This window comes from Coregonus lavaretus (genome assembly GCF_964263955.1).
Source record: "Coregonus lavaretus genome assembly, chromosome: 14".
In the NCBI taxonomy this organism is placed as follows: Eukaryota; Metazoa; Chordata; class Actinopteri; order Salmoniformes; family Salmonidae; genus Coregonus; species Coregonus lavaretus.
The window spans coordinates 43,062,171-43,088,542 of NC_140001.1; the positions used below are offsets into that span (position 1 = coordinate 43,062,171).

General features: G+C 42.4%; 3 protein-coding genes and 1 long non-coding RNA gene across 4 annotated transcripts in view; 1 reads left to right on the forward strand and 3 right to left on the reverse strand.

Moving 5' to 3' along the window:
- fbxw8 (F-box and WD repeat domain containing 8) overlaps positions 1 to 6,936 on the reverse strand; it is a 28,088-nt gene extending 21,152 nt beyond the window's left edge. Inside the window, exons 1-7 of the mRNA XM_084177324.1 lie at positions 6,344 to 6,936; positions 6,141 to 6,245; positions 5,814 to 5,978; positions 5,538 to 5,626; positions 2,777 to 2,934; positions 2,284 to 2,480; positions 1,733 to 1,963 (exon numbers count right to left, since the gene is read on the reverse strand). Of these exons, the coding sequence (XP_084033450.1) occupies positions 1,733 to 1,963; positions 2,284 to 2,480; positions 2,777 to 2,934; positions 5,538 to 5,626; positions 5,814 to 5,978; positions 6,141 to 6,245; positions 6,344 to 6,793 (1,395 nt within the window). The 5' untranslated portion in view covers positions 6,794 to 6,936. The remainder of the gene's footprint in view (positions 1 to 1,732; positions 1,964 to 2,283; positions 2,481 to 2,776; positions 2,935 to 5,537; positions 5,627 to 5,813; positions 5,979 to 6,140; positions 6,246 to 6,343) is intronic.
- Positions 6,937 to 9,313: 2,377 nt separating this feature from the next.
- Positions 9,314 to 17,750, reverse strand: rnft2 (ring finger protein, transmembrane 2; the record flags this gene model as incomplete). Its single annotated transcript, XM_084176397.1, is given in 6 exon segments — positions 9,314 to 9,918; positions 10,120 to 10,185; positions 13,414 to 13,479; positions 17,110 to 17,215; positions 17,217 to 17,258; positions 17,686 to 17,750. Coding segments are annotated over 6 exon segments (381 nt in total). The 3' UTR covers positions 9,314 to 9,882.
- Positions 17,751 to 18,250: 500 nt separating this feature from the next.
- Positions 18,251 to 19,459, reverse strand: LOC311141844. Its single transcript, XR_014614245.1, has 3 exons — positions 19,381 to 19,459; positions 18,964 to 19,124; positions 18,251 to 18,844 (listed from the first exon to the last, which is right to left on the reverse strand). It is a non-coding gene; the product is annotated as an uncharacterized lncRNA (long non-coding RNA).
- Positions 19,460 to 19,516: 57 nt separating this feature from the next.
- spring1 (SREBF pathway regulator in golgi 1) lies at positions 19,517 to 24,140 on the forward strand. Its single transcript, XM_084177335.1, has 5 exons — positions 19,517 to 20,241; positions 20,465 to 20,621; positions 20,816 to 20,967; positions 21,317 to 21,430; positions 21,555 to 24,140. The coding sequence occupies exons 1-5, from the start codon at positions 20,149 to 20,151 to the stop codon at positions 21,636 to 21,638; spliced, it is 600 nt and encodes a 199-aa protein (XP_084033461.1). The 5' UTR covers positions 19,517 to 20,148; the 3' UTR covers positions 21,639 to 24,140.
- Positions 24,141 to 26,372: the final 2,232 nt, after the last annotated feature.

A 26,372-nucleotide genomic window follows, 5' to 3' on the forward strand; every position in this document is an offset into this window, starting at 1 on the left:
TCGTTCGTTCGCTCTCTCTCTCTCTCTCTCTCTCATATCCCGGAGGACCTGAGCCCTAGGACCATGCCTCAGGACTACCTGGCCTGATGACTCCTTGCTGTCCCAAGTCCACCTGGTCGTGCTGCTGCTCCAGTTTCCACTCTTCTGCCTGCGGCTATGGAACCCTGACCTGTTCACCGGACGTTCTACCTTGTCCCAGACCTGCTGTTTTCAACTCTCTCTACCGCACCTGCTATTTCAACCTCTAAATGCCCAGCTATGAAAAGCCAAGTGACATTTACTCCTGATGTACTGACCTGTTGCAACCTCTACAACCACTGTGATTATTATTTGACCCTGCTGGTAATCTATGAACGTTTGAACTTCTTGGAGAAAAATCTGGCCTTAATGGCCATGTCCTGTCATAATCTCCACCCGGCACAGCCAGAATGGGACTGGCCACCCCTCAGAGCCTGGTTCCTCTCTAGGTTTCTTCCTATGGAGTTTTTCCTAGCCACCGTGCTTCTACATCTGCATTGCTTGCTGTTTGAGGTTTTAGGCTGGGTTTCTGTATAGCACTTTGTGACATCTGCTGATGTAAAAATGGCTTTATAAATCAAATTTGATTGAATTTGAATTTGACTATGTGGTGCGGTAGGGCTAATATAACATCATCAGCAATGAGAACATTGTAATGATGTCAGGGGGAGAGTCTGCCAAAGACCTGTCTAACCAACAGAGAGAGGCTCCATTTGGGACCGGTCCCTAGTCACTTGACTAATTACTTAAGTACCAGTATAGGTGCCTAAACAAAACATACAACTTTTAGAGGAGAGAGACAGACTGAGGTTTTTAAGTAAGTGGGGTTTTGAAACAGTGAGATATTCCTTTTGTCACAAAACACAGGAAAAAAAACATCTCCTTGCAAAGATTTGTCTTGAAATACACTGAAAAGCATGACAATTTACTTATGATGCCCAAACCTGATCCCTGAGCAACTTTTGTCTCCTGGGTATGTAATCTGCAGAGGGATAAGTAAAGGCACGAGCCTCAGTTAGGAGCAGAGTCCTAAGATACAAGATATTAATAGATGCAAACAGCAGCTTCTTTGGGAACAAGAGACTAAACTTGTTTAGTATGTGTGTGTATGTGTGTGTGAGTGAGTTTGTGCGTTAAGAGAGTAAATAATACAGTAATTAGGAACAATACCCAGTAGGACTAGTTCAGCTATTTCTATGCCCACAATCCCCAGCGGGTGGACCCATTTCTGTCCCAGGATCCCCAAGCTGGGGTGCACCACCCCATTGGGGTTCCAGAGACTCTAAATACACTCAGATTGGTGCATTGTTACTCAGACTCAGAGAGATGCAGGTTTCAGGTGACATAATAGGGTTGCAATTCATTTCGGGCTTAAATTCAACCCTATAGTAACATCAGTAAAAGCCTAATTCAAGGTTGGCCAATTTGTAGCCGTCCAAATGTGTTGAGTGCTCAGAAACATAATGGTGTGGGCTTCAGTATTGGCTTTGCGCATTGCTTTGGCATACCTACCTCAATATAACCATGTTCCCAACTCCAGGGACAGTGGAACAAAAGTCACAGCTGGGTTGACTCATTAGGCATCAAAAGAAGATTTGTGGAAAACAGCCTGGAACTAAAGGGGTCTGTCTACCTTATCTTTATTTGCAAAGTTGTGCCCTGATCAATAGGACCATGTAAAAAGACTGTTTTAGTACACTGTTGATGCACCCACCTTGTTGCCTCCATCGTTCATTGCCCAGCCACAGCTCTTGACCCCCAGGGCAGCGTGAGAGGCCGAGGCATCCAGACAGGTGATGGGGTGGCCGTAGACGGTGTGGAGCACCCGGGGCTCCAAGTCCTCAGGGGCCAGCAGGTACACCGTATCCCCAGCAGACAGGGCCACCAGGGGGCCACTGTCCCCTCCTCGCCCCACGGCCCCTGGCACCACCACCATAGACTCCACCTGGGACCAGAGCCTCTGTTAGAACAAGTTATAACAAATGTATTCAGCCTGCTGACTACTGTCACAAGGAGTGAGACGTCTAAAGTAGCTCCCATATGAAAAGTCCAATTGCACTGTTAATGGTATAATGGATTGACTGTGACAGAGGGTTGGAATTGAAATCACAACAGCACACTAGATCAATGTAGACACCCTATCATTGCTACAGGGAATTCTATCATAATCCTCATTAAAATGATGAAGCTGATGGTGCTTTTCCAGACAAATCAGAGAGACAGACAGAGAGACAGAAAGACAGAAAGAGAGCGAGGTAGACTCACAGGTTTGGGCAGCGTAGCCTGGCAGAGGGTCCTCCAGTAGCCCCTGTCATCAGGCTGGTCCAGCCGGATGTCTAGCCCAGCAGCAGTAGCCAAGGTGGGGCTCTCCAGGCTCAGAGCCAGGGCGTGGACCCTCCCAGGGATCTGGAAGTGGTGGACGGGCTCCTGTCCCGTCTCTGTGCTCCACACATCCACACATCCTACACAGGAGCAGAATAGACAGTTAACCTGTATCCAAAGACTTCTCAGTGTGGCCATCCATGTGTCCATACACCTTAGTGGAACTTGGTAATAAAGTGTGAACTGTATATCTGCCTCCTGCCGGTCATTATCATGCCTTCTAACAGAGGCACCAGGGTTATTATACCTATCAAAGCCGGCACTTCTTTCGAAGACCACGACCAACAGGTGGCGCTCCTTTTCACTGCCCTAAACTGGAAGGCTAGCCAGTGGAATAGCCGCAAAGTTGACTGCAGAGTTGAGGACCCTCACTCACCATCGTCGTAGGCAGCCACAGCCACAGTGTTGTTGACCCGGACGTGACTGACGTGAGGTCTGGGGGTGACGTCTGCCGTCAGGGGGCTGGGCTTCAGGAAGGAGGCTGCAGAGTCCCAGTGGAGGGTGTCCCACAGTCTCACGTCCCCTGATGTGTACCTGAGGGGACAAAAAACTATGTAAGGGACGCTACATTTAATTTTGAAATGACCAGCATGTCTAAGGCTGTGTTTAGACAAGCAGCCCAATTCTGATCTTTTTTTTCACTAATTGGTTTTCTGAAATATATTGGATGTTAAAATATCTGATGTAATTGGTCAAAATACTAATTAGTGGAAAAAATATCAGAACTGGGCTGCCTGTCTAAACGCAACCTAAGAAGCATGAGGATGCGTCTTAATTTTTCCTATTCGATATGTTAACTGTGAACCATGGTAACCATCCGTGCATTATTATGTGAATATGAGTAGATGTCTGTGTGACTGTAAATGGGTGGGTGGTGATGTGGTTCAAATGTGTTGTGAGTATCTGTGAGTCTCAGTCAATTGGAGGCATGGCAGAGATAACACAGCCTTTCCAGGGGGTGGGTATGGTGGCAGCTGAGTCCTTCACAGCCGGCCTGGGACGAGCCACTGAGACACGCCACCCCAGGCCCAGCCATATACCCCAGCACCAGCTGCCCTGGGCTCCCTCAGACAGACAGTGGCCCTCTCTGGTGCTGGAGCCAGGATGTGGTTCAGGACTCGTGCTGAGCTGGGCAGCTGGAGAGAGCTGCAGACTGACAACCACAGAGAGTGGCACCAAAGGGCTGCCGGATAAACCCTTTCAGCTATCTAGCTACTAACAACACTGTGGCACAAATAACACGGTACGATAGCTAGCTTCCATCCCCCTCATTAACTTAAACCACATCGGCTAGCTACTGTACCACCTACTCCACTCAGCATCCGTATCCCAACATGAGGAAACAAGAGACAGAGAGACAGATAGAGAGGGGGAAAGGGGGCTAAAACACTAGATAACAACAGGCGCACACTCTACATAATTAGTGTATAATCTTTCAGCCAAGAATCAACAGGAGAAATGAAGGTCTCAGCTGGCACTTTTCCTCACCCAAATAATCTCTGGAAACTTCTGACATATCAATTACAAGCAAGATAACAACCTACAGTTCTGCTTCATCAATGCATCTACAAGATACTGTATAAAAATGAGAGAAATATTACATTATGTGTCATTACAAAATGTCCACTAAAACGCAACCCTGGTTAAACAAGGATCCCAATTTCAAAGTGATGCTAAACTCTACAATGAGTATCTTAGAAAATCTGTGATCCAAATCTCTAGGTGGGAATAGATTTAGGTAGAAAGAATTTGCAGCAGCAGGCAGCCCTCTGCCTCTATTGTCTGTGTACTCTGAGGCTGAGTCCCAAACGGCACCCTATTCTTAAAAAAAATATATATATATATATATAGATCACTACTTTTGACCAGGGCCGATAGGGGCTCTGGTCAAAAGCAGTGCGATATCTATGTAGGGAATAGGAAGCCATTTGGGACACAGCCTCAGAGTTCATCGGGGCCAGGGGAGAATTTAAATCAGACCATCCCCTGGGCCCCAGCCTCCTGATACAACGTTTACCAGATTCATTTCAGCTGCTGAGTACTCAAGTCACGCAATCATCCTCCATACAATGGGCCCAGTCAGTTTAAGTAGCTTACTTCATAAAACAGTGAGAATCCACACCAGGACATTAAAAAAAAAAAATCCACAACAGATTGAATTAAAAGAGTTTGAGAAAAAAAGACAAATGGTGCATCTCTTTTAGTACAAAGTCAGTACAGCAGCACAATTTCTATCGATCTACCTTTATGGGGCTGAAAACGTACTGATCACCACAGCTGCTTGCCCCTCCTGACACTAAAAACTAGGGACGGGCATTTTAAATGATTTCACTATTAAATTAATATCATGTTTGTTTTTTCCGGAATCCAGATAGTCTAAGTTCCAACAACAAAAACTATTTTTGCTCTACTCTCTTGACCAATAAGAATGATGCAACATGCCACAACAGCAGACAGTGTGCAGTTGTTTTCAGGGTACTATATCGGTAGTTTTTGGCTAACAGTAGACTAGGCTAATAGCAACAGTGGAAGACAAGTCTGATGTTGAACTGATTCTGAAAAAATAAATAAAATAAAAGCTTTCTGGTGAGTATTTTGCATCTGTGTCAGGTCTTGTGGGCCCTGCATTGGTGCGCGCCTGTAGGCTAATCGTTATTTCAAGTGGGGAAAATACCATACCGTTGTCAGGGCTGGCCGGAGGGCTAAATGCACTATGATAGTAAAATGCCCTTCATTATAAAACACAACCCATAACCCATAGCGCATGAGAGAGAAAATTAGCTTGAAAAGAAAACAATCACGCTGTACGTCCTCAGAACTGTAAGCTACATTTACAGTGTGAAACTGTAAATAATGTTCTATCAAAGCCACGTGATGGCTGAAGCAGCAGTAGCTTAATGTGCCATACATAAACACTACATTCTAAAGTTTGTTGTTTTATTAAATTAGGCATTTCAAATGTCATGATATATCCTTGTGTGTAACAATGTAACCTGGACAATTTAAATTCAGATCAAGCTTTTTCATTGTTAAAATAAGCATTCAAAAAGTGTTGGAATACTAACGTCTGTTTGGATATCTGGATATTCGATTAAACGTGCCCATCCCTAATAAAAACAGGTTATATTATATATTACCCAGCAACAACATAGCTGTCACAGGAACTGACATCACACAATACTTTCCCCAGCTCGTACTGCAGTTGGCTGACTGATCCAACACGATTCTAGGAGTAGGAAGAGACACACAAAACGTTTAGTTTCTAGACGTCCCTATGTAATTACAATGTTGTTGCTACAGTTAATACTGTACAGTCAGATGGGTATAAGAGCAACTTCAGGTGAAGTGTTGCCAAAGTGTCATCTCAGAAATGCATTTAGTTAACACACACACCTATCTAACTGAACCCCTACCTTCCAGTTGGAGCGCACAGTGTTCTCAGAGTTCCTGCAGTCTCGTAATGTGCTCTTCCAGCAGGGGGAGTCAGAGACAGAGGCACCGTGGTGATAACCCTCTTTCAGACACATCCTAAACCATAGCACCTCATCCTCCGCCAGGACCCCCCACGCCTTGCTCACCTGTGGAAGTATCGGAGAGGCTATAATTAATTCTCATTGATCATCATTTACTGTACATCAGAGTAGGTTGAACTAAACAGTGTAAGGTCAATATTCAGACCTATGTTTCAAGTGACAACAGAGTCATCTATGAGTTTTATGTGATTGATAATCATAGTTTACCTGAGCACATCGCCCCAGCTCTGTCCGACTGAGGTACTGGAAGATCTTCAGGGCTAACTCGTAGGGCAACTCAATGTCAAAGAAGGGAATGTCATTTGTCTCATTCTGCAAAAATAGCAAAATACCACTGAAATCGAAATCCACACAATGTCTAGTGGTAGGCTACCTCACAAAGACTAGCATCATCACCATCATCATCTTACCAGGTCTTGAATGAATTGATCCACTAATTTGTCCCCCTTGTTTATTTTCCTCTGAGGTTGTTGTTGGGCGGAGGTGTTACAGGCGTTTGTCAGACTGTGGTATTGTCTCTTCCTTTGAGTCCTCTCCTCCTGAATCCTCTCCAACAAGGGACTGGTCCTTCCATCCAGCAAGCCCTCAGCTATCGACACATACTCGGGTTGGTCCTCCTTTGGAGTTTTTGCTGCAGACAAAACTGCATCCTGTCCTCCCTTACTGCTCCCCTGTGATGTTGAATCCTGTCTTTTTTCTGGTTCACTTCTGTTCTGACCAAAATCTTCAAAATATCGTTTTAATTTAGTGTCTTCTCGACTTGGTTGACCAGTAACGTTACAGTTCGAAAATGCCTCGTTTTTATTCGTCAGTTCTTGCTTCCAATGCTCTCTGAACGCCTGAAGCTCGTCTTCTGCCATGTTTTTCTAACATAGTTACAACAACATATATCGTTGACTTGTTATTTTTAGACAAAATGACAAATTGGTAGGGTTAAATTGTTAGTAGCTGGCTAGGTAACTTACCTAGCTCATGCTAAAACTAAAACAAACACTAAAGTCCTGCAACAAAAACTGTCCGACTAGAGAGACTTTGCGATCGAATCGTTCCGCGATGTTCAATTCCTCATGGTTTATTATAGGTGTTCCGGACTGTGGTGGATTATTACGATATTTCATTTAAAAATAGAATAACTGGTACAATTAATAAGATTGACATGAAAATACATAATTATGAAATAACATAATAATTCCGATTGTGTACAATTTCTAGGTACAGTAGCCTACTCTCAAAACGGTATTGTACTTATTATATTAAATTCTATGATTATCCAATTAGACATCACTATTCGTCCATCCTATCAAACAAAAGGCTCGTCAGATAAGATGACACGACGGTTTTTTAAGAGTTAATGATTACCTCTCTCTTTTGGGAAAATATGATGTAAACCCCTCACACCATGTGACTCTTTAATCATGAATAACACAGAGAGAGAGGGAGAGAGAGCGAGAGAGAGAGAGAAAGAGAGAGAGAGAGAGAGAGAGAGAGAGAGAGGAAACACAGTCCAGATCTGATACGGACAGTAAAGAGGATACTTTTCTATAAGAGCAGATCAGAGAAGGGGACATATAAAGTAGATAAAGTGATTTTTAGAGAAGATGTGCTGGCTCCCGATAGACGAGGCTCTGCCTCTACCCCGCGACTTGATGGTCTGTGCCCAAGGACCCTCACCATGCTCCGGGACCCAGTCACTCGCCTCTCGCCTCAGGAGGATCGGGGATGAGATGGATAAAAACTGGACGGTTGGATCTCGAGATAACAGATATAACGAGAGACTTAAATTGAATAGAAAAGCCCACTTTAAAGGCTTTGTATGCACAGCAATACAAATCACCGTCCTCATGGTCTTTCTCAGAAAGCGACACCTGTAGATGCAAGTCACTGCAACGGCAAAACCAGCAACAGGTAAGCTTCACAGGTGCCCATCACATGTTGGCTTGGCTATGAGTAATGCAAACCAACTTGGTCGCGAGTAAAGACGCTTTATTGTCGACCCTCCCAACAATGTTCAGCAGGTGAATTGCGAAAATGTGGTTATAGATATTTAATTATAGTTGGTGTGAGATTTAGTTTATTTACAATATAGTATTTATCATTGATGAGTATTTATTTATACAATTGGGTATTTATCTCAATGAGTATTTATCATTGAGTTATTCATAAGCAAAACTATGTTGGGCTATTCACTGAGGATTTTCTTCATCTAAATATGATCTAAATGTTTATTATGCGCTCAAAACAATTAATATTTATCCACTTTAGATGGTGCCTTCAGGATCCTGAGGAGAGAGAGAGCTGTCAGATATTTGCACTGAGAAAAAGGATGCCAGCCAGCCACAGCCAGACGAGGTTTAGTGTGCACGGAGGTCATGCCACAAAATCGGCGAGACTGTTAGGAACAGGGTACATCTTCTTTGTACTTTGTTGGCTAAGGAAAATGTTGTGCTTCGGAATTCATGTGACATATCATTATGTCACAGAGATTAAGTAACATTTTCAGTTCTTATTTTATGGGTATAAGATGTAGTACTGCGTGAATACATGTTTAATTGCGTTATTTCCCAGTCTATTTTATTGTTTGACTCACTGCTTGGAATTCAGTAGGATTTAACAGACTTAAATTACGTTGGTATCATCAGTCTCACTTTCTGGCAGTTCTTCTGAGAATAGAACGGTGACGTCATCTTCCCTTGACAGTACCGAAGGAAAAACGTACTATAATGTCATACGTGGACGACCTCACACTTAAATTATCGATGCACTAATATACGATGTCAATGACCTAACTGAAAAAGCATGTTTGTACTTTTTAGGCGCCCCATCTCTTGAGCATTCTTGAAATGGTGCTCTGTGGAGAAATTGCACTGTACTTTTTACATAAGCTTATGTAATAATTAGACACCATGCAAAGTCTGGATTCTATCCTTACTAAAGATGAAAATCAATTTGTATAGGTTTTTTTCTGCAGTCATTTTTATTAGGTGAATAATGCTGTTAGTTGTATCAAATACTTGATAACTGAAAAAATAAGTAAACTCAACTGTTCTATTTTTTGGAACTTTTGAAATGGGATGGGGGGCTCAGCATTGTTAAGACAGATAATGTTTATAAAACCATGCATGAAATCTTGTGCAAAAATAAGGGCATGCTATTCATGTTTACAGTACATAAGCTGTTTTTCTATATCGCAAAAAAACTGTAGTTTTCAATTGCAGTGCTGAATCTGTGTCTTTTATAAAGAATGTGTTCATTACATGCTATTTAAATTTGTATTACATTGTGAATTCTGTGCTCACTCTAGATAATAAAATTTTCGAAGTAAAAATGCTTTCATGCCATCATTATTATGCAAAAAGTAATGACAACATAAAACATTCAACAAATGCTGAAAAATACTGCTTCAATCATGGTTTCACTGAAAAATCTGATACATACTGAAAGCACACAACTTGTGTTTGAGTTTCTCAAAAATGTTTTGGTAGGTCTGATGTCATCAAACATAAGCTGAATCTTTACTAGAAATCAGGTGAAATGTATAACAAATCAGTTGTTGAAGGAATGGTAACATTAGTGAGAGATCTATGAAATACATCAGCAAGGGAGCAATTGATGTACTGACATAAGCCACCCTGTACAAGAATACTGACCAATACCACACTGTGCTGTGCTGCATGGAGATAAGTTAATATTCTATTTCTTTGCAAGACATGGATGGCTGAGACAACTGTATGTACTGTAGAGTTTAGACTCAGTGTGGAGTCTAACGGGCAACACAGTAAGGGCATATTAAAATGAGTTATTCCTCCGTAATGTCCTCCAGTGTCCTGGAGGCATATGGCTGTCAATCCCAGCTACTAGATCTGGAAGTGGGCAGAGGTGGTGCCGTCCTTCCAGCAGTGCAGGTTCTCTATGACGGCAGAGCGGCAGAGTGGGCACGTTCACTCACGGTCTAACCCAAATACAGGCACTCCTCACAGAACACATGCTAGAGGGGAGAGACAAACACATGGGCTTTACCCATCTTTAGTAAGATGATTCAATCAAAGTGCAAGATTAGGCACAACCAATTGACAGTTGAAGGTTTACAACTGTAGCTAGTAATGTTACTTCAAATTGCTATAGGGCAGTGATGTTGGCTGATATATTGCTCTGATACTTTTCTTTACAGAAAGTAATAATTTATCACCTGAGAACTGCAGAGAATTGTCAAGGCCCTGCGTATGGCTGATACTCGTCCACAGAGGTCAAATGACTGAAAGATAAACACATTACACAGTCAAGGCACTAGAATCGGGTGCATTCGTGCAGGGCTGGAACAAAAGCCTGCCTCTGGACCAGATTGGTGACCACTATATAATATCCTGAAACATTACAAATTCTTCCCCGAATACAGATTCCTTTCATTATGATTCCCTTTCTGCTCGACTTAATGACTCAAAACCGCCCCCACATTCTCTCATTTTCTATTCTTTAACCACTCGTGATGGGCAGTCCCATTTTGCAATATTCTGAGGACACACCACTGTGAACAGCTCTGACTCAATTTCTCCAAGTTCTCATGACCTCAATCCATAATACCTTGAAAGCTGTACACACCCATTTACTATGAATTTCTTGCACATACACACGCAAATAAGAGGTTTTAAAACATTTTTTTCCTGATCTTTCTTATATCTCTCAGATATAGGACAGACATTTCAGAACAAACTTCCTGTAGATTTTTGGGGGTGGACTATATGTTGTTCCATGTAGTGAATCTGTTGTTCAATGAGTTAAACAAAATAATTGTTTTTGATACTCTGCAGAGCGGCAGAGTGGGCACGTTCACTCACGGTCTAATCCAAATACAGGCACTCCTCAAAGAACACATGCTAGGGGGGAGAGACAAACACATGGGCTTTACACTCATATTCACTTTGGTTTACTACAAGGAGTATGCATTGAGTATTGGTCAGTCATTCAATACAGTATTGATCAGTAAAGCCACAGAAATAAACAAAATAGTTATGGACAGTGACTTTAGCATCAAGCTACACCACACTAAGGCTCATACTGCTACAGTTAGCTTGTGGTTACCATGGCTAACACCAGCGAATGGTGTTATAGTCAAGTGGATAGTAGCAGAGCTTATGGTTTGATGTATGCACTCTCACATGGCAGAGAAGAGCTATGGGGTTTCTGAAGTCACCCTGACAAATAGCACACACATCCCCGGCCTCACTGCACTGCTGGCTGCTGGCCCTCACCATAACTCTGTGGGTGATAGAGCATCAGGTAGGTGGTCACAAAGAGAAAATGATGTGTTTAAATTCCCATACCAAACAGTAGGGATTATCAACTAGATTCAGCCGCAGGACGATTTTTTCTTGAGCGGATGGTCGGAGGGCCAGAACATAATTACAAATAATTTGAAAACTGCAAATTGACCGCAAGAAGCCAGATATAATATTTGACTAAAACATAATAATTTCAAACCTTGCTTACATTTGTATATGATCACGTGTCTCTCTATTATGGAAATACTTGGGAACAGATATCCAAAATAGTAATAACTTGGAGCTGATTTCCTGGTGTTTTTACAGTTTTTCATGTCCCTCCCAAAATAATATATATATACAGTACCAGTCAAACGTTTGGACACACCTACTCATTCAAGGGTTTTTCTATATTTTTACTATTTTCTACATTGTAGAATAATAGTGAAGACATCAAAACTATGAAATAACACATATGGAATCATGTAGTAAACAAAAATGTGCTAAACAAATCTAAGTATATTTTATATTTGAGAATCTTCAAATAGCCACCCTTTGCCTTAGTGACAGCTTTAAACACGCTTGGCATTCTCTCAACCTGCTTCACCTGGAATGCTTTTCCAACAGTCTTGAAGGAGTTCGCACATATCCTGAGCACTTGTTGGCTGCTTTTCGTTCACTCTGCGGTCGGACTCATCCCAAACCATCTCAATTGGGTTGAGGTTGGGGGATTGTGGAGGCCAGGTCATCTGATGCAGTACTCCATCACTCTCCTTCTTGGTATAATAGCCCTTACACAGCCTGGAGGTGTGTTGGGTCATTGTCCTGTTGAAAAACAAAATGATAGTCCCACTAAGAGCAAACCAGATGGGATGGTGTATCGCTGTAGAATGCTTTGGTAGCCATGCTGGTTAAGTGTGCCTTGAATTATAAACAAATCACAGACAGTGTCACCAGCAAAGCACCCCCACAACATCACACCTCCTCCTCCATGCTTTACGGTGGGAAATACACATGTGGAGATCATCCGTTTACCCACACCGTGTCTCACAAACACACAGCGGTTGGAAACAAAAATCTCAAATTTGGAATCCAGACCAAAGGACACATTTCCACCGGTCTACTGTTGATTTCTCGTGTTTCTAGGCCCAAGCAGGTCTCTTCTTCTTATTGGTGTCCTTTAGTAGTGGTTTCTTTGCAGCAATTCGACCATGAAGGCCTGATTCACACAGTCCCCTCTGAACAGTTGATGTTGAGATGCGTGTTACTTGAACTCTGTGAAGCATTTATTTGGGCTGCAATTTCTGATGCTGGTAACTCTAATGAACTTATCCTCTGCAACAGAGTTAACTCTGGGCCTTCCATTCCTGTCGCAGTCCTCATGAGAGACAGTTTCATCATAGCACTTGATGGTTTTTGCGACTGCACTTGAAGAAAAATGTCGGTATTGACTGACCTTCATGACTTAAAGTAATGATGGACTGTCATTTCTCTTTGCTTATTTGAGCTGTTCTTGCCATAATTTGGACTTGGTCTTTTACCAAATAGGGCTATCTTATGTATACTCCCGCTACCTTGTCACAACACAACTGATTGGCTCAAACGCATTAAGAAGGAAAGAAATTCCACAAATTAACTTTTAAGAAGGCACACCTGTTAATTGAAATGCATTCCAGGTGACTACCTCATGAAGCTGGTTGAGAGAATGCCAAGAGTGTGCAAAGCTGTCATCAAGGCAAAGGGTGGCTATTTGAAGAATCTCAAATATAAGAGATATTTTGATTTGTTTAACACTTTTTTGGTTACTACATGATTCCATATGTGTTATTTCATAGTTTTGATGTCTTCACTATTATTCTAAAAAGTAGAAAGAAAAACCCTGGAATGAGTAGGTGTGTCCAAACTTTTGACTGGTACTGTATATCCTTTTTTTTTTGCTCAGAAAACTTGGGGGGCCAAATAAAACACCCGCAGGCCACCAGTTGAGGAACCCTGCCTTACAGGATCACCTCACTGTACACAGTATCTTTATTCTGATGTTGTGCATTTTAATACTGTATATGTAGTAAGATGATTCAATCAAAGTGCAAGATCAGGCACAACCAATTGACAGTTGAAGGTTTACAACTGTAGCTAGTAATGTTACTTCAAATTGCTATAGGGCAGTGATGTGGGCTGATATTTTGCTCTGATACTTTTCTTTACAGAAAGTAATAATTTCTCACCTGAGAACTGCAGAGAATTGCCAAGGCCCTGCGTATGGCTGATACTCGTCCACAGAGGTCAAATGACTGAAAGATAAACACATTACACAGTCAAGGCACTAGAATCGGGTGCATTCGTGCAGGGCTGGAACAAAAGCCTGCCTCTGGACCAGATTGGTGACCACTATACAGTGGGGAAAAAAAGTATTTAGTCAGCCACCAATTGTGCAAGTTCTCCCACTTAAAAAGATGAGAGAGGCCTGTAATTTTCATCATAGGTACACATCAACTATTACAGACAAAATGAGAAAAACAAAAATCCAGAAAATCACATTGTAGGATTTTTTATGAATTTATTTGCAAATTATGGTGGAAAATAAGTATTTGGTCAATAACAAAAGTTTCTCAATACTTTGTTATATACCCTTTGTTGGCAATGACACAGGTCAAACGTTTTCTGTAAGTCTTCACAAGGTTTTCACACACTGTTGCTGGTATTTTGGCCCATTCTTCCATGCAGATCTCCTCTAGAGCAGTGATGCTTTGGGGCTCTCGCTGGGCAACACAGACTTTCAACTCCCTCCAAAGATTTTCTATGGGGTTGAGATCTGGAGACTGGCTAGGCCACTCCAGGACCTTGAAATGCTTCTTACGAAGCCACTCCTTCGTTGCCCGGGCGGTGGGTTTGGGATCATTGTCATGCTGAAAGACCCAGCCACGTTTCATCTTCAATGCCCTTGCTGATGGAAGGAGGTTTTCACTCAAAATCTCACGATACATGGCCCCATTCATTCTTTCCTTTACACGGATCAGTTGTCGTGGTCCCTTTGCAGAAAAACAGCCCCAAAGCATGATGTTTCCACCCCCATGCTTCACAGTAGGTATGGTGTTCTTTGGATGCAACTCAGCATTCTTTGTCCTCCAAACACGACGAGTTAAGTTTTTACCAAAAAGTTCAATTTTGGTTTCATCTGACCATATGACATTCTCCCAATCCTCTTCTGGATCATCCAAATGCACTCTAGCAAACTTCAGACGGGCCTGGACATGTACTGGCTTAAGCAGGGGGACACGTCTGGCACTGCAGGATTTGAGTCCCTGGCGGCGTAGTGTGTTACTGATGGTAGGCTATGTTACTTTGGTCCCAGCTCTCTGCAGGTCATTCACTAGGTCACCCTGTGTATTTCTGGGATTTTTGCTCACCATTCTTGTGATCATTTTGACCCCACGGGGTGAGATCTTGCGTGGAGCCCCAGATCGAGGGAGATCATCAGTGGTCTTGTATGTCTTCCATTTCCTAATAATTGCTCCCACAGTTGATTTCTTAAAACCAAGCTGCTTACCTATTGCAGATTCAGTCTACCCAGCCTGGTGCAGGTCTACAATTTTGTTTCTGGTGTCCTTTGACAGCTCTTTGGTCTTGGCCATAGTGGAGTTTGGAGTGTGACTGTTTGAGGTTGTGGACAGGTGTCTTTTTATACTGATAACAAGTTCAAACAGGTGCCATTAATACAGGTAACGAGTGGAGGACAGAGGAGCCTCTTAAAGAAGAAGTTACAGGTCTGTGAGAGCCAGAAATCTTGCTTGTTTGTAGGTGACCAAATACTTATTTTCCACCATAATTTGCAAATAAATTCATTAAAAATCCTACAATGTGATTTTCTGGATTTTTTTCTCTCAATTTGTCTGTCATAGTTGACGTGTACCTATGATGAAAATTACAGGCCTCTCTCATCTTTTTAAGTGGGAGAACTTGCACAATTGGTGGCTGACTAAATACTTTTTTTTCCCCACTGTATAATATCCTGAAACATTACAAATTCTTCCCCGAATACAGATTCATTTTATTATGATTCCCTTTCTGCTCGACTTAATGACTCAAAACCGCCCCCACTTTCTCTCATTTTCTATTCTTTAACCACTAGTGATGGGCAGTCCCATTTTGCAATAATCTGAGGACACACCACTGTGAACAGCTCTGACTCAATTTCTCCAAGTTCTCATGATCTCAATCCATAATACCTTGAAAGCTGTACACACCCATTTACTATGAATTTCTTGCACATACACACACAAATAAGTGGTTTAAAAAAATCTCTCAGATATAGGACAGACACTTCAGAACAAACTTCCTGTAGATTTTTGGGGGTGGACTATATGTTGTTCCATGTAGTTAATCTGTTGTTCAATGAGTTAAACAAAAGAATAGTTTTTGATACTTCAAGGGGTCTTAAAATTCCAAATCAAATGTGCTGCTCTTAACCCATAAGAGTCTAAGCCCCGCTCCCCGGCTTTGACAGACTCTTATGGGTTAAGAGCAGCACACTGTAAGAGCTTTAAAGCAGCACGCTCCAGCCTAAGCATGGCCCCTGGCCTGGGCTCCACAGGCCGCAGCTTCACAGCAGTACAGGCAATTTCCCCACACAGCTCAACCCTAGGCCTGGCCAACCTGCGGGGGCAGCCATCTTTTCTTTACGAGTCCTCCTCCTCGTTCTTCAGTGGGTGCCACAGGGAGAAAACAAGACTTCAAAATAAAGAGTTCCTCATGCTGCAGCAAAGTGAATTGGGAGGTGTGTGTGTCCAAACAGAAGGCTAAACACTAACAGGAAATTGATTCCCGGTGGCACTGCGGCATCACAGTGTGTATAATGGATCTGTGGATATCACCTGACAGAGATTAATCACTCTGTGTTGTAGACCCTGTAGCAGAGAGACTGGGGGTGGGAGACCTCCGCAAGCAGGCAATTCATCTTTCCTCATTGTCCCTTCCTGCCCCTAGTCCTGGCTACACACACACGACCACTTGATGTGTCAAACTAAAACTGGACTCCAGACAGAAACGTTGAGCCACAGCAGCAGTTCCAAAGCATTCTGTCTTGCTTCAGGTAGATGCATGGCTATTAGAAAATACATTTCCATGGAGTGGGAGTGCACCGACAGTGCCAAAAATGTAGCCAACGAGCTATGTTAAAATAACGGTAGAGCAAAGTAAATCAAATACATTTACAACCCACCACAGTATACAGTAAATCAATGCACAAGAGTCTGGCCTGTCTTTTTCTGTAGGCCTCCACTTGTGCCGACTTGCATGTTTGTGCTTGTGAGATCATTAAATCCTTCCCTAGATGGAAGCAAAAGCAAAAGCACGAAGCTGGCTGATGTGTGGCCATGACTTCATCGGCTGAAAGTGGGCCACTTGGGCCTGTTTCAGGACAAGGTTTGGTTGGGGCAGAGGGTGGTGGGTGAGGTGGGGGTTGGTTTAGTGATAGCGTGGCGCGGGTATCCCCAGCAGTCGAGGAGGAGTGGGAGCACACACAGCAGTAATGGTTCAGCTCCAGGGAGGGATGACCTCACCTATGCACTCCCCCAGGGAGAAATGAGCTCAGTGGCAGCAGCCTCACTCTCTGATTGGCCTGTTTATCAGCCGAGTCAAAAGGCACTCTGTGACCCCCACAGGCAAAACCTCCACGCAGATAGAACACCAAAAGATAGACAGACAATGACAAACACACACTCTTTCTGTGACCACAACATGTTATAAACAACACTTCCACGTGGCTAAGACACCAAGATAAACACACGCACATACACATACACACGCTCCCACATTGTGACCCCCAGTGAAACTTTAATTAATATAAAACACACACAAGCTGTGACCCTCTGGACACCAGACAAGCCTTCATTAATATAAAACACACTAACACAGGCTCTTACTATGGATTTGAAGGCCCGGAGGATCTTGGGAAGAAACAGGGTGAAGCATTTCAGGCTGATGGTGAAGTACTTCAGAACAAAGTCAGTGATCCCCACCGCCCAGATCAAAGAAGTCAAAGCTGTTGATGTTGGGCTTTGCAAACATCAGGCTGAGGTGGGAAAAAAACAGCAGAGATGAGACATGAGACTTCAGTTTTGTAACGGTTGAGGTTTGATCACGGATAGACATGATACATTATGTCCAATCTCTATTGGTTACAAGGGAAACTTTCATTGATCAACAGAAGATGGAGTAACAAAAATTAACAACGTAACTCAAATTTCATTAAAAAAAACTAAATGTGATAACAGGTGAAATGATAAATAAACACAAAATCAATACTCACAGGACACGTAGTCACATGGTAACATATGCCTAAAGACAATGAAAATCATATTAGAACATAAAGGACAGAATAAATTCCCACACACATGCTGTGTGTTAACCAATAGGCCTAAACATTAAAGTGGTTGACAATGTAACATTTTTATAGTGCATTACCATATGAAGATACAACCAAAGAAACATGGTTTAACCTGTTGTACAACTCCTCAGCACTGAATGTGTAGTAGAGATACACTCTGTTTCCAGATAGGAGCATGATCATCCACAGAGCTACAACCACAGACCTCTCCTCCTGATATGCAGACAGACAAATAGTAAATAATCAAATGCTTTACTAATCACTAATGTACGTATATTCTCACGAGCTGAGCCAGAACCAATTCCCAAGCTAGCTATTTACGTTGACTCTTTAACACTCAGGGAATATGCTCAAATGTTTATAAATGTATAAACCTTATGGTCTCAGATCAAAGTTGTATAAAATGCGAGGATCCAAATGTTCCTTATTCCACTTATTCCACAAAACAACCAACTCCATTACTATACAATTACAAAGCAACTACTAAAGTATTGGGCCAAGAAGATGGTATAGTATGAAAACTCTGTCACTAGGCAACAAAAACATTTTACTCAGAGTAGTAATTAGTGTTACTACATAGGTATAAGAGCCACTTTTGTTTATTTGTAATCTAAAACCAGTCTTACCCAGCTTGTGCTGAAAACACACTTTAGGCAGCAGGATCAGGAGGAATGGGAACCCCCTCTGCAGCCAGGTGACTACAGACTTAAGCTCTGATAGGGCTGGTGCTCTGTAGCTCAATTGGTAGAGCATGGCGCTTGTAACGCCAGGGTAGTGGGTTCGATCCCCGGGACCACCCATACGTAAAAATGTATGCACACATGACTGTAAGTCGCTTTGGAAAAAAGCGTCTGCTAAATGGCATATTATTATTATAGAGTAGAGGGGTCCTCCGAGGCCACCTTCCTGTTCCCATGCCTCTCTCCGGCCCCAGCAGCCGAGTGCAGGAGGGAGGTACGGTGCTGGAGTGGCTGGTGGTTATGATGTTGCGAGGGCATGTGGGGGAGGTAGGGCCCACCTTCAGTGTGGTGTGGCCCCCTTTCCTCCCTGGAGGAGGCGGTCATCTGGATGAAGACATCTGGTGGAGTCCTCAGAACCAGGCCAGCCGCCTGGAAGTTAGCTGAGGGCACGCCTGACCCAGAGGGAACCCCGACCCCAACCAGGCCGGAGAAGAGCTGCTGGGGGAGGTGGGCGAGTCAGGCTTCAGGCAGTTAAACACGCCTCCTTTGTCCAGGCTGCTTTTTTATGATCCCAGAATTTGGCTACGGTTCCTGGAGAGCAGAGAGAGGCTACATATTTTGACGGTTCAAAGACAGTTGTCTATAGTCTATTTCTTGCATTGCCTTTCAATTAATTTGGTTCCTGAAGTTAACATGTTTTATCTACCTACATATTGAATCCTCTTTAGTGCCAAATTTCAGGTTATGATGAACCTGCAGAGAGGCCTGTGTCCTAGAATGTGGACTCGAACCTTTCTGAGGGCATGCCATCGGTGTTCCTGCTGTGCCTCCTCTGCATGGCACATCCAGTTCATCCCCATGTGATCCAGGTCTGTGGTGGGGTGCAGACAGGCACACAGATGGCAACGAGTGAATACGGTAAAAAGCAGCAGGGGGAGTATCGATGGTTGGCTAGCCTTTTATTGAGACATTATAGCTAGCCGCAGATATATTAGATAGATTGTGGCACTGGCACCATCACAACACCATTTACATTTACAGTACAATGGTTTACTGGTTTCTCTATTGCGTGATTTATATGGTTGGTTGCTAAATTCATATTTTTGCAAGGAAATTGTTGAGCTCACCTGAATCATCGTTTTGTTTATAATTCTCATTCCCTTGTCGCACACACACCAGCCGCTACCTGGCTCTCAACGATGTTTTTCTCTGTATGACGTCAGTGAAATTGTTAATCGACCAACCAGCGTTCACTTTCCCACCACACCACATCCGTGTTTAGAAATTGTTTTGATGGTGGACGTCAGAGTTCATGGGACAAAAACGTTTGTTTATTTCAGAGGCTTTCTCTGTCATTTCTCTGAAGTGAATGTCAGAAAGAGATGTTATTTGTCAGAAACAGGTGTCTTGTAGAGTTATAGCCAACTAGCTATGAATCTCACTGCAGGTAACTAACGTTAGCTAGCTAATGCTAACTCTAGCAGCTGGATGAGTACAGTAGCTAGCTAGCCTAGTGTCGTTAGCTTGTTCACAGGCTAACAAAGCAGTCTTTATCCAAAACGGCTAGCTAATATTTACTTTGTAGCTAGCTACCTAGCACTACGGAAATCGTTGTTGTTGTTTTTTTTTTACAGCGCATGTATTCACAGCTACCTAAGTAGCTACCACAGTTTCTAGCCTAGCATTGCTAACGTTAGCTAGCTAGCCAGCAAAATTGGTTAGTTTGCGGTTATGGTGTTGACCAAACAGTTACTCTGTCATAGCCAGACACCCCAGTTGAACTGCAAGTCTCTACTGAACAGTTTATCCACCTTGCTAGTTATAGTATCATTCCTGCAATTCAATTCCTCTGGCTGGACTGGGTAGTTGCAGGGATCTCCTAAGAAGGTCATGCCATGGTGCTACGAAGATTACTGAGAAAACGTTGGGTGCTAGGTGTGGTGTTTGGACTGTCTTTGATCTACTTCTTAACCAGTACCCTGAAACAGGTATTTAAACTCTTGACATCTCAGATTTATGTCTAGCTCAAAGAACTGGAAAACAGATATTCTCATTGTCTGTATAGGCCTACGTTACCCTAGACAGAGAGTCTATGAGGTCCAGCTCTGGGCTAGTTTGTCAAATCACATTTGATTGTCTGTTGTGCTGCAAGGGCTTGCCTTTTGGCTATACAAGATGTGTGTGTGAGATGAATTGTGTTGTGTTATGCAGGAGGAGAGAACCATACGGGATCGCACCCTGTTGGAGGCCAGGGATCCGGACCACCGGATCCCATGGAAGGTCAGGTTTAACCTGGGCAACAGTAGCAGGCCGATCACTCAGTGCCGGAACTCCATTCAAGGCAAGACACTGCTCACAGATGAACTGGGTAAGTTATAAACCTAACTGGACTCATTCACTCACTTGTAATCCCTTAGGAAATAATGGATTTATCTCAATCAGTATTTCCACGATTCCTTACATCCTATCATTGGTTATTATCATTGAGTTATTTAGTTATTATTAAAGACCACTTCAATATTCAAGTCACTGACTAATCCATTGTATGTGAATGTCCCCCAGGTTATGTGTGTGAGAGGAAGGATCTGCTGGTGAATGGTTGCTGTAATGGCAACGCTCTGAGCTCCAGACAGTACATCTGTAAAAGTTGTCTGGCCAACGGCTGCTGTAACATCTACGAGTACTGTGTGTCCTGCTGCCTCCAGCCTGATAAGGTATTCAAACTGTGGCACTCTTGTTGTGCTGCATACAATAGCAAAATAGTTTGTTCCAAATGAGAATTTGCTACTTTTGTATGCACATCTGTTGGATGCATGACTTTTCAGTCAATGGTATCAGATCTCTATCTTACCTTTGACTCTTAAACTCTACATTGTTTTCATCTTAACCTTTTGCAGTGGTTGAGTTATATCTAATCCATGTGAGAAATACCAGATTTAGATCTTTACACCTCTCTCTCTCTCTGATGTTCTCTTCACCCCACTCTCCCTCTCTCTCTGATGTTCTCTCTACCCCCCCCCCCCACTTTCCCCCTCTCTCCCTCATTCTCCCTCTCTCTCTCAGCAACCTCTACTAGAGCATTTCCTGAACAGAGCTGCAGACGGCTTCCAGAACCTCTTCACGGCTGTGGAGGACCACTTTGAGCTGTGTTTAGCCAAGTGTCGGACTTCATCGCAGGTAGGTTGAGTTGTGTACATGAAACAAACACATACCTCCCTGACCTTACCCAAATGCTTTCATGCAGAGATGGCAAGAAAAACATTCTAATGGTTGTGTTTACCCTCTCATTTTGATCATGCAGAGTGTCCAACATGAAAATACCTACAGAAATCCACAAGCGAAATACTGTTATGGAGAAAGTCCACCTGAACTCCTGCCTATATGATTGTTTGATCCTCTGGGACCTACGAGACTGTAAAGAAACTAATAACAGTCCAACTAAGAGCCAAGAGAGACACCTTGATGCTCCTTGAGAAGACAGGCTTCATCTTGTGTCCACATACCGGCCTTGAACAGTCTGATACCATACGTTGCCACCAAGAACACCAGAGCCATATACTGTATAGAGGGAGTTTGGCCAACTTTGACTGACAATAACGGACACCATTACCTTTCGATGTAATAATGTGAGTAATCGTCTCTACATATGTCTCGGAATAACACTATTGTAACCTCACAACTATGGACAAATACTGTATGTGATTTTGCTATATTATTTACACTTCATAAGTGCATAGCTTCATAACTTCATCATTGATGATCATCAGGTCTCATTCACTCACCAGTTGGGATTCGCCTCATGCGGCCATTGTTCCACATCATGGTCGTGTTCATTAGGGCATTCAACTGAAAGTGTTTAAAAACGTTTCGCAACAGAACTAAAATGTGGGTGTCTTATTGGTTAAGTCCCTCCCTGTTTAAGTTGTTTAACATTAAACCCATGTTATTAGGGTTTTTATTTCAAGCCTGATCAATGTACTTAAGGATGATATTAGTTAAGTCTTCAATGTTGAAAAACAAACTACAAAGAATGTGTCAGCACTTGTGTGTAGTCGTGCATGCATATTGTCTGATGGCTATTTAATAATGTGACTGAAAGTAATCAGCTCATGGTTTACGTTGCGTTGTTCAGACCTTTTCAGAATAATTATCAGTATTGAATTTTGTAAAGAAATTGTATCTATTTTACACTATGAAAGGATTCTATATTATGATGACTAAAGACCCTATAATTTATCCGGGGTCAGAGCGCTGTATCAACATGTAGAATTGGCATATTTTGATTGAATATATGACAAAATAACTTTTTCAACATAGTTTTTTTCATTGTCAATATACATACATTTTCTTTCTGCTGTGCTATTGTTACCTATCATTTTGACATGGGTTTGACAGCTTGATCTGCTTTACCATGCTCTGTCCACCTGCCTATGCTATACTTGCCTGGCTACGCAAAGTCCTTGCTCCAGCCAAATGCTACGCCACGCCCATGGAAGTTCTTCTCTGCAGTGAGTCTGGATCTGATCTGAGTACCCCCCCCCCCCCCCCCGACGATTTCTAGAATCAAACGCATTCTCACCATTCGGATTGGTCCCAGAAACCAATAGTTTGGACCATAGCCAGAACACATGGGTAAAGCAGCGTTTTTCATATTCTGCTGATTGGTAGAGATGAGCCAATAGCTGATGACTTTGTTTTGTACAACACCCCTGATTTTTACATCACCACAAACGACTTCAAGGATGGCAGTCTTAGTCTGAAGTATTTAGCAAGCATAGAGCAGTGGAAGAATTCAGTTTGAGTCTTCAGGCAAGTGAAATACACCCTGGAATACAATGATTGGACACCAGGGGCCTCATGTTTAAATATTGCATAGAAACTATTCTAAAATTGGCCAACATGCAATCACTGGAGAATAAACTGGATGATCTCCTTTCGAGACTATCCTACCAACGGGACATTAAAAACTGATGTTTTAGAGAAATGTAATCATCGAATATTGTAAGAGCTTTCATTGTCTGCTTATATGCCCCCTTTATTTATCCTACGGTTCTGACTTGGTGTACAGGGAGAATACTGTAAGAACGGCCTATGTTCTGAGTTCTGTCGCTGTACATTTCAAGTGCTGAACAAATAGTTATATTGACTACGTCCGTCCTAGCACGCTCATTAATGTCTTAATCGAAATTACGGATTGCCTCTTATCTGCTCATCGTTCCCTTATGCCATAGTTTGTACATCTCAATTGTCAGTAGAAACCACATTTGTTTAAGCAAGTCAGCCATATCAGCTATGTTTTTTAAAAAGGCAGTAAATTAGGCTGAATTAACTGTTTCGCTGCCAGACAAGGCTCCGCAGATAGCTAGGTGTAGAAGTGGTAAGGATTCACTCCATTGTGCTGAAAAGAAAGCTCTGCTGTTGGGACAGCTTTATGTAGGCCCTAACAGTTTGTGGGCACTGTTTGTCACCGTTATAGTACAATTAATATATTGTTTAGTGTTGTGTTGTGTAGAGGCTTTGCTGGCATGCATCAACAACAAAATAATGGGGAGTTTGTCCCATCAAGATTTACATGCTAAAATCGCCACTGTCCCTATCCACCCTCGGGTTTTTGGCAATGGGCAAATTTCTGCGGGAGCTTGCTGATCGGCATCTCGGAGCCCTTGATGAGCCAATGTTTTGGATGCAATAATCAGCAAAACAAACAGTAACATACAATTTCCATACACCATCGCACAACAGGCAAGAGTCACTCATTTGAAATAGATATGCCATTGGTAAAGCAACTTGAATTGTCCTAATGGTCCTCTCTTTGTAGCTATGTTTTTATTTTTACTGGTTAAGCCACAACTGAGCGAGCGAAATAAAACATTTTGGTTGAACTCAATCTCTGACATTAGCACCTCTATTTCAGTCTCATTAGCTTTTTTTCTTAGCTTGTTTTGTTTGTGCCGTTGTATTTCATGGGACACCGTTGTATATTCCCCACGTGTTAAAGGGATGATTTTGACCATATATGGTTAATTAGGGGAGTTTCGAAATGCAAACAGCCAAGGTCGCTCACGAGCACTGAGGCTTTGAGAACAATATTGGTATTTATCTATGGTTATCTCCTACCAGTGTGTGTATGACGATTGTTTGATAAATCACACTTTTTCTATGCTTACAAACATTCTAAATTCCATTCATAATTAGTCTTTTCAAATTTTTTTTTTTTTAATGGTCACATGCGCCGAATACTACAGGTATAGACCTTACCATGTAATGCTTACCTACAAGCCCTTAACCAACAATGCAGTTCAAGAAATAGAGTTAAGAAAATATTTACTAAATAAACTAAAGTAAGAAATTAAATAACAATTAACACAAAATAACGAGGCTATATACAGGGGGTACCGGTACCAAGACAATGTGCGGGGGTACAGGTTAGTCAAGGTAATTCGTACATGTAGGTAGGGGTAAAGTGACTATGCATAGACGATAAACAGCGAGTGGGGGTGTCAATGTAAATAGTCCGGGTGGCCATTTGATTAATTGTTCAGCAGTCTTATGGCTTGGGGGTAGAAGCTGTTAAGGAGCCTTTTGGACCTAGACTTGGTGCTCTGGTACCGCTTGCCGTGCGGTAGCAGAGAGAACAGTCTATGACTTGGGTGACTGGAGTCTTTGACAATTTTTTGGGCCTTCCTCTGACACCACCTAGTATATAGGTCCTGGATGGCAGGAAGCTTGGCCCCAGTGATGTACTGGGCTGTACGCACTACCCTCTGTAGCGCCTTACGGTCGGATGCCGAGCAGTTGCCATACCAGGTGGTGATGCAACCGGTCAGGATGCTCTCGATGGTGCAGCTGTAGAACTTTTTGAGAATTATTTGCAAACTGATATGTGACACATATTAATGCCAGAATAACATGCAAAACAGGCAACAAATATATATATATATATAATATATATATAAACTATTTTTTTGCTAAACAGGTGGGGCTGAAACCCCCTGCTCTGAATGACATATCGCCACTGGATAGGGATATGGATATGCACTGGAATGGCATGTGTTTGACTTTTTAAAGTAGGTCTTAAATATTCACAAAAATCCTATAAGATTGGTTTTGGGAAATTATATCTGATGAGCCAATCTGTACTTTCTGCAGAAAAAGTCCCACCTGTCTCTAAAAACACCTCTCCGTGAAATGCAGTGTGTGCCAAATATTCCAACAGAGCAAGATCAGCCATCTCTCATTCCATTTCCCATTATATGTCTTTTATAGTATTTTAACAATGGTTTCACTTTCACACTTGACTGTACTTTATATGGATTATTATCATAACAAATGCACTGATGTGGTCAAATTATACAGCATGTCAACATATGCAACATATGATCTCAATGGAAATACAATGACATCGAAAAATGATTGAATTATTACTCTCACATTTTCAACATATACAAAAATATGAACGCAACATGTAAAGTGTTGAACCCATGTTTCAGAGCTGAAATAAAAGATCCCAGAAATGTTCCACATGCACAAAACGCTTATTTCTCTCAAATGTGTTGCACAAATTTGTTTACATCCCTTTTAGTGAGCATTTCTCCTTTGCCAAGATAATCAACCCCCCTGACAGGTGTGGCATATCAGAAAGCTGATTAAATAGTATGATCATTACACAGGTGCAACTTTTGTTGGGGAAAATAAAAGTTTTGTCACACAACACAATGCCACAGATCAAGTTTTGAGGGAGCGTGCAATTGGCATGCTGACTGCAGGAATGTCCACCAGAGCTGTTACCAGAGAATTTAATGTTAATTTCTCTACCAGTACGTCCAACCGGCCTCACAACCGCAGACCATGTGTAACCACCCCAGCCCCGGACCTCCACATCTGTCTTCTTCACCTATGGGATCGTCTGAGACCACCCACCCGGACAGCTGATGAAACTGAGGAGTATTTCTGTCTGTAATAAAGCCCATTTGTGGGAAAAACTAATTCTGATTGGCTGGGCCTGGCTCCCAAGTGGGTGAGCCTATGCCCTCTGGGACCTACCCATTGCTGTGCCCCTGCACAGGCATTTGAAATCCGTAAATGTAAAAGTTCATATTGATCAATCTCACACTTTGCG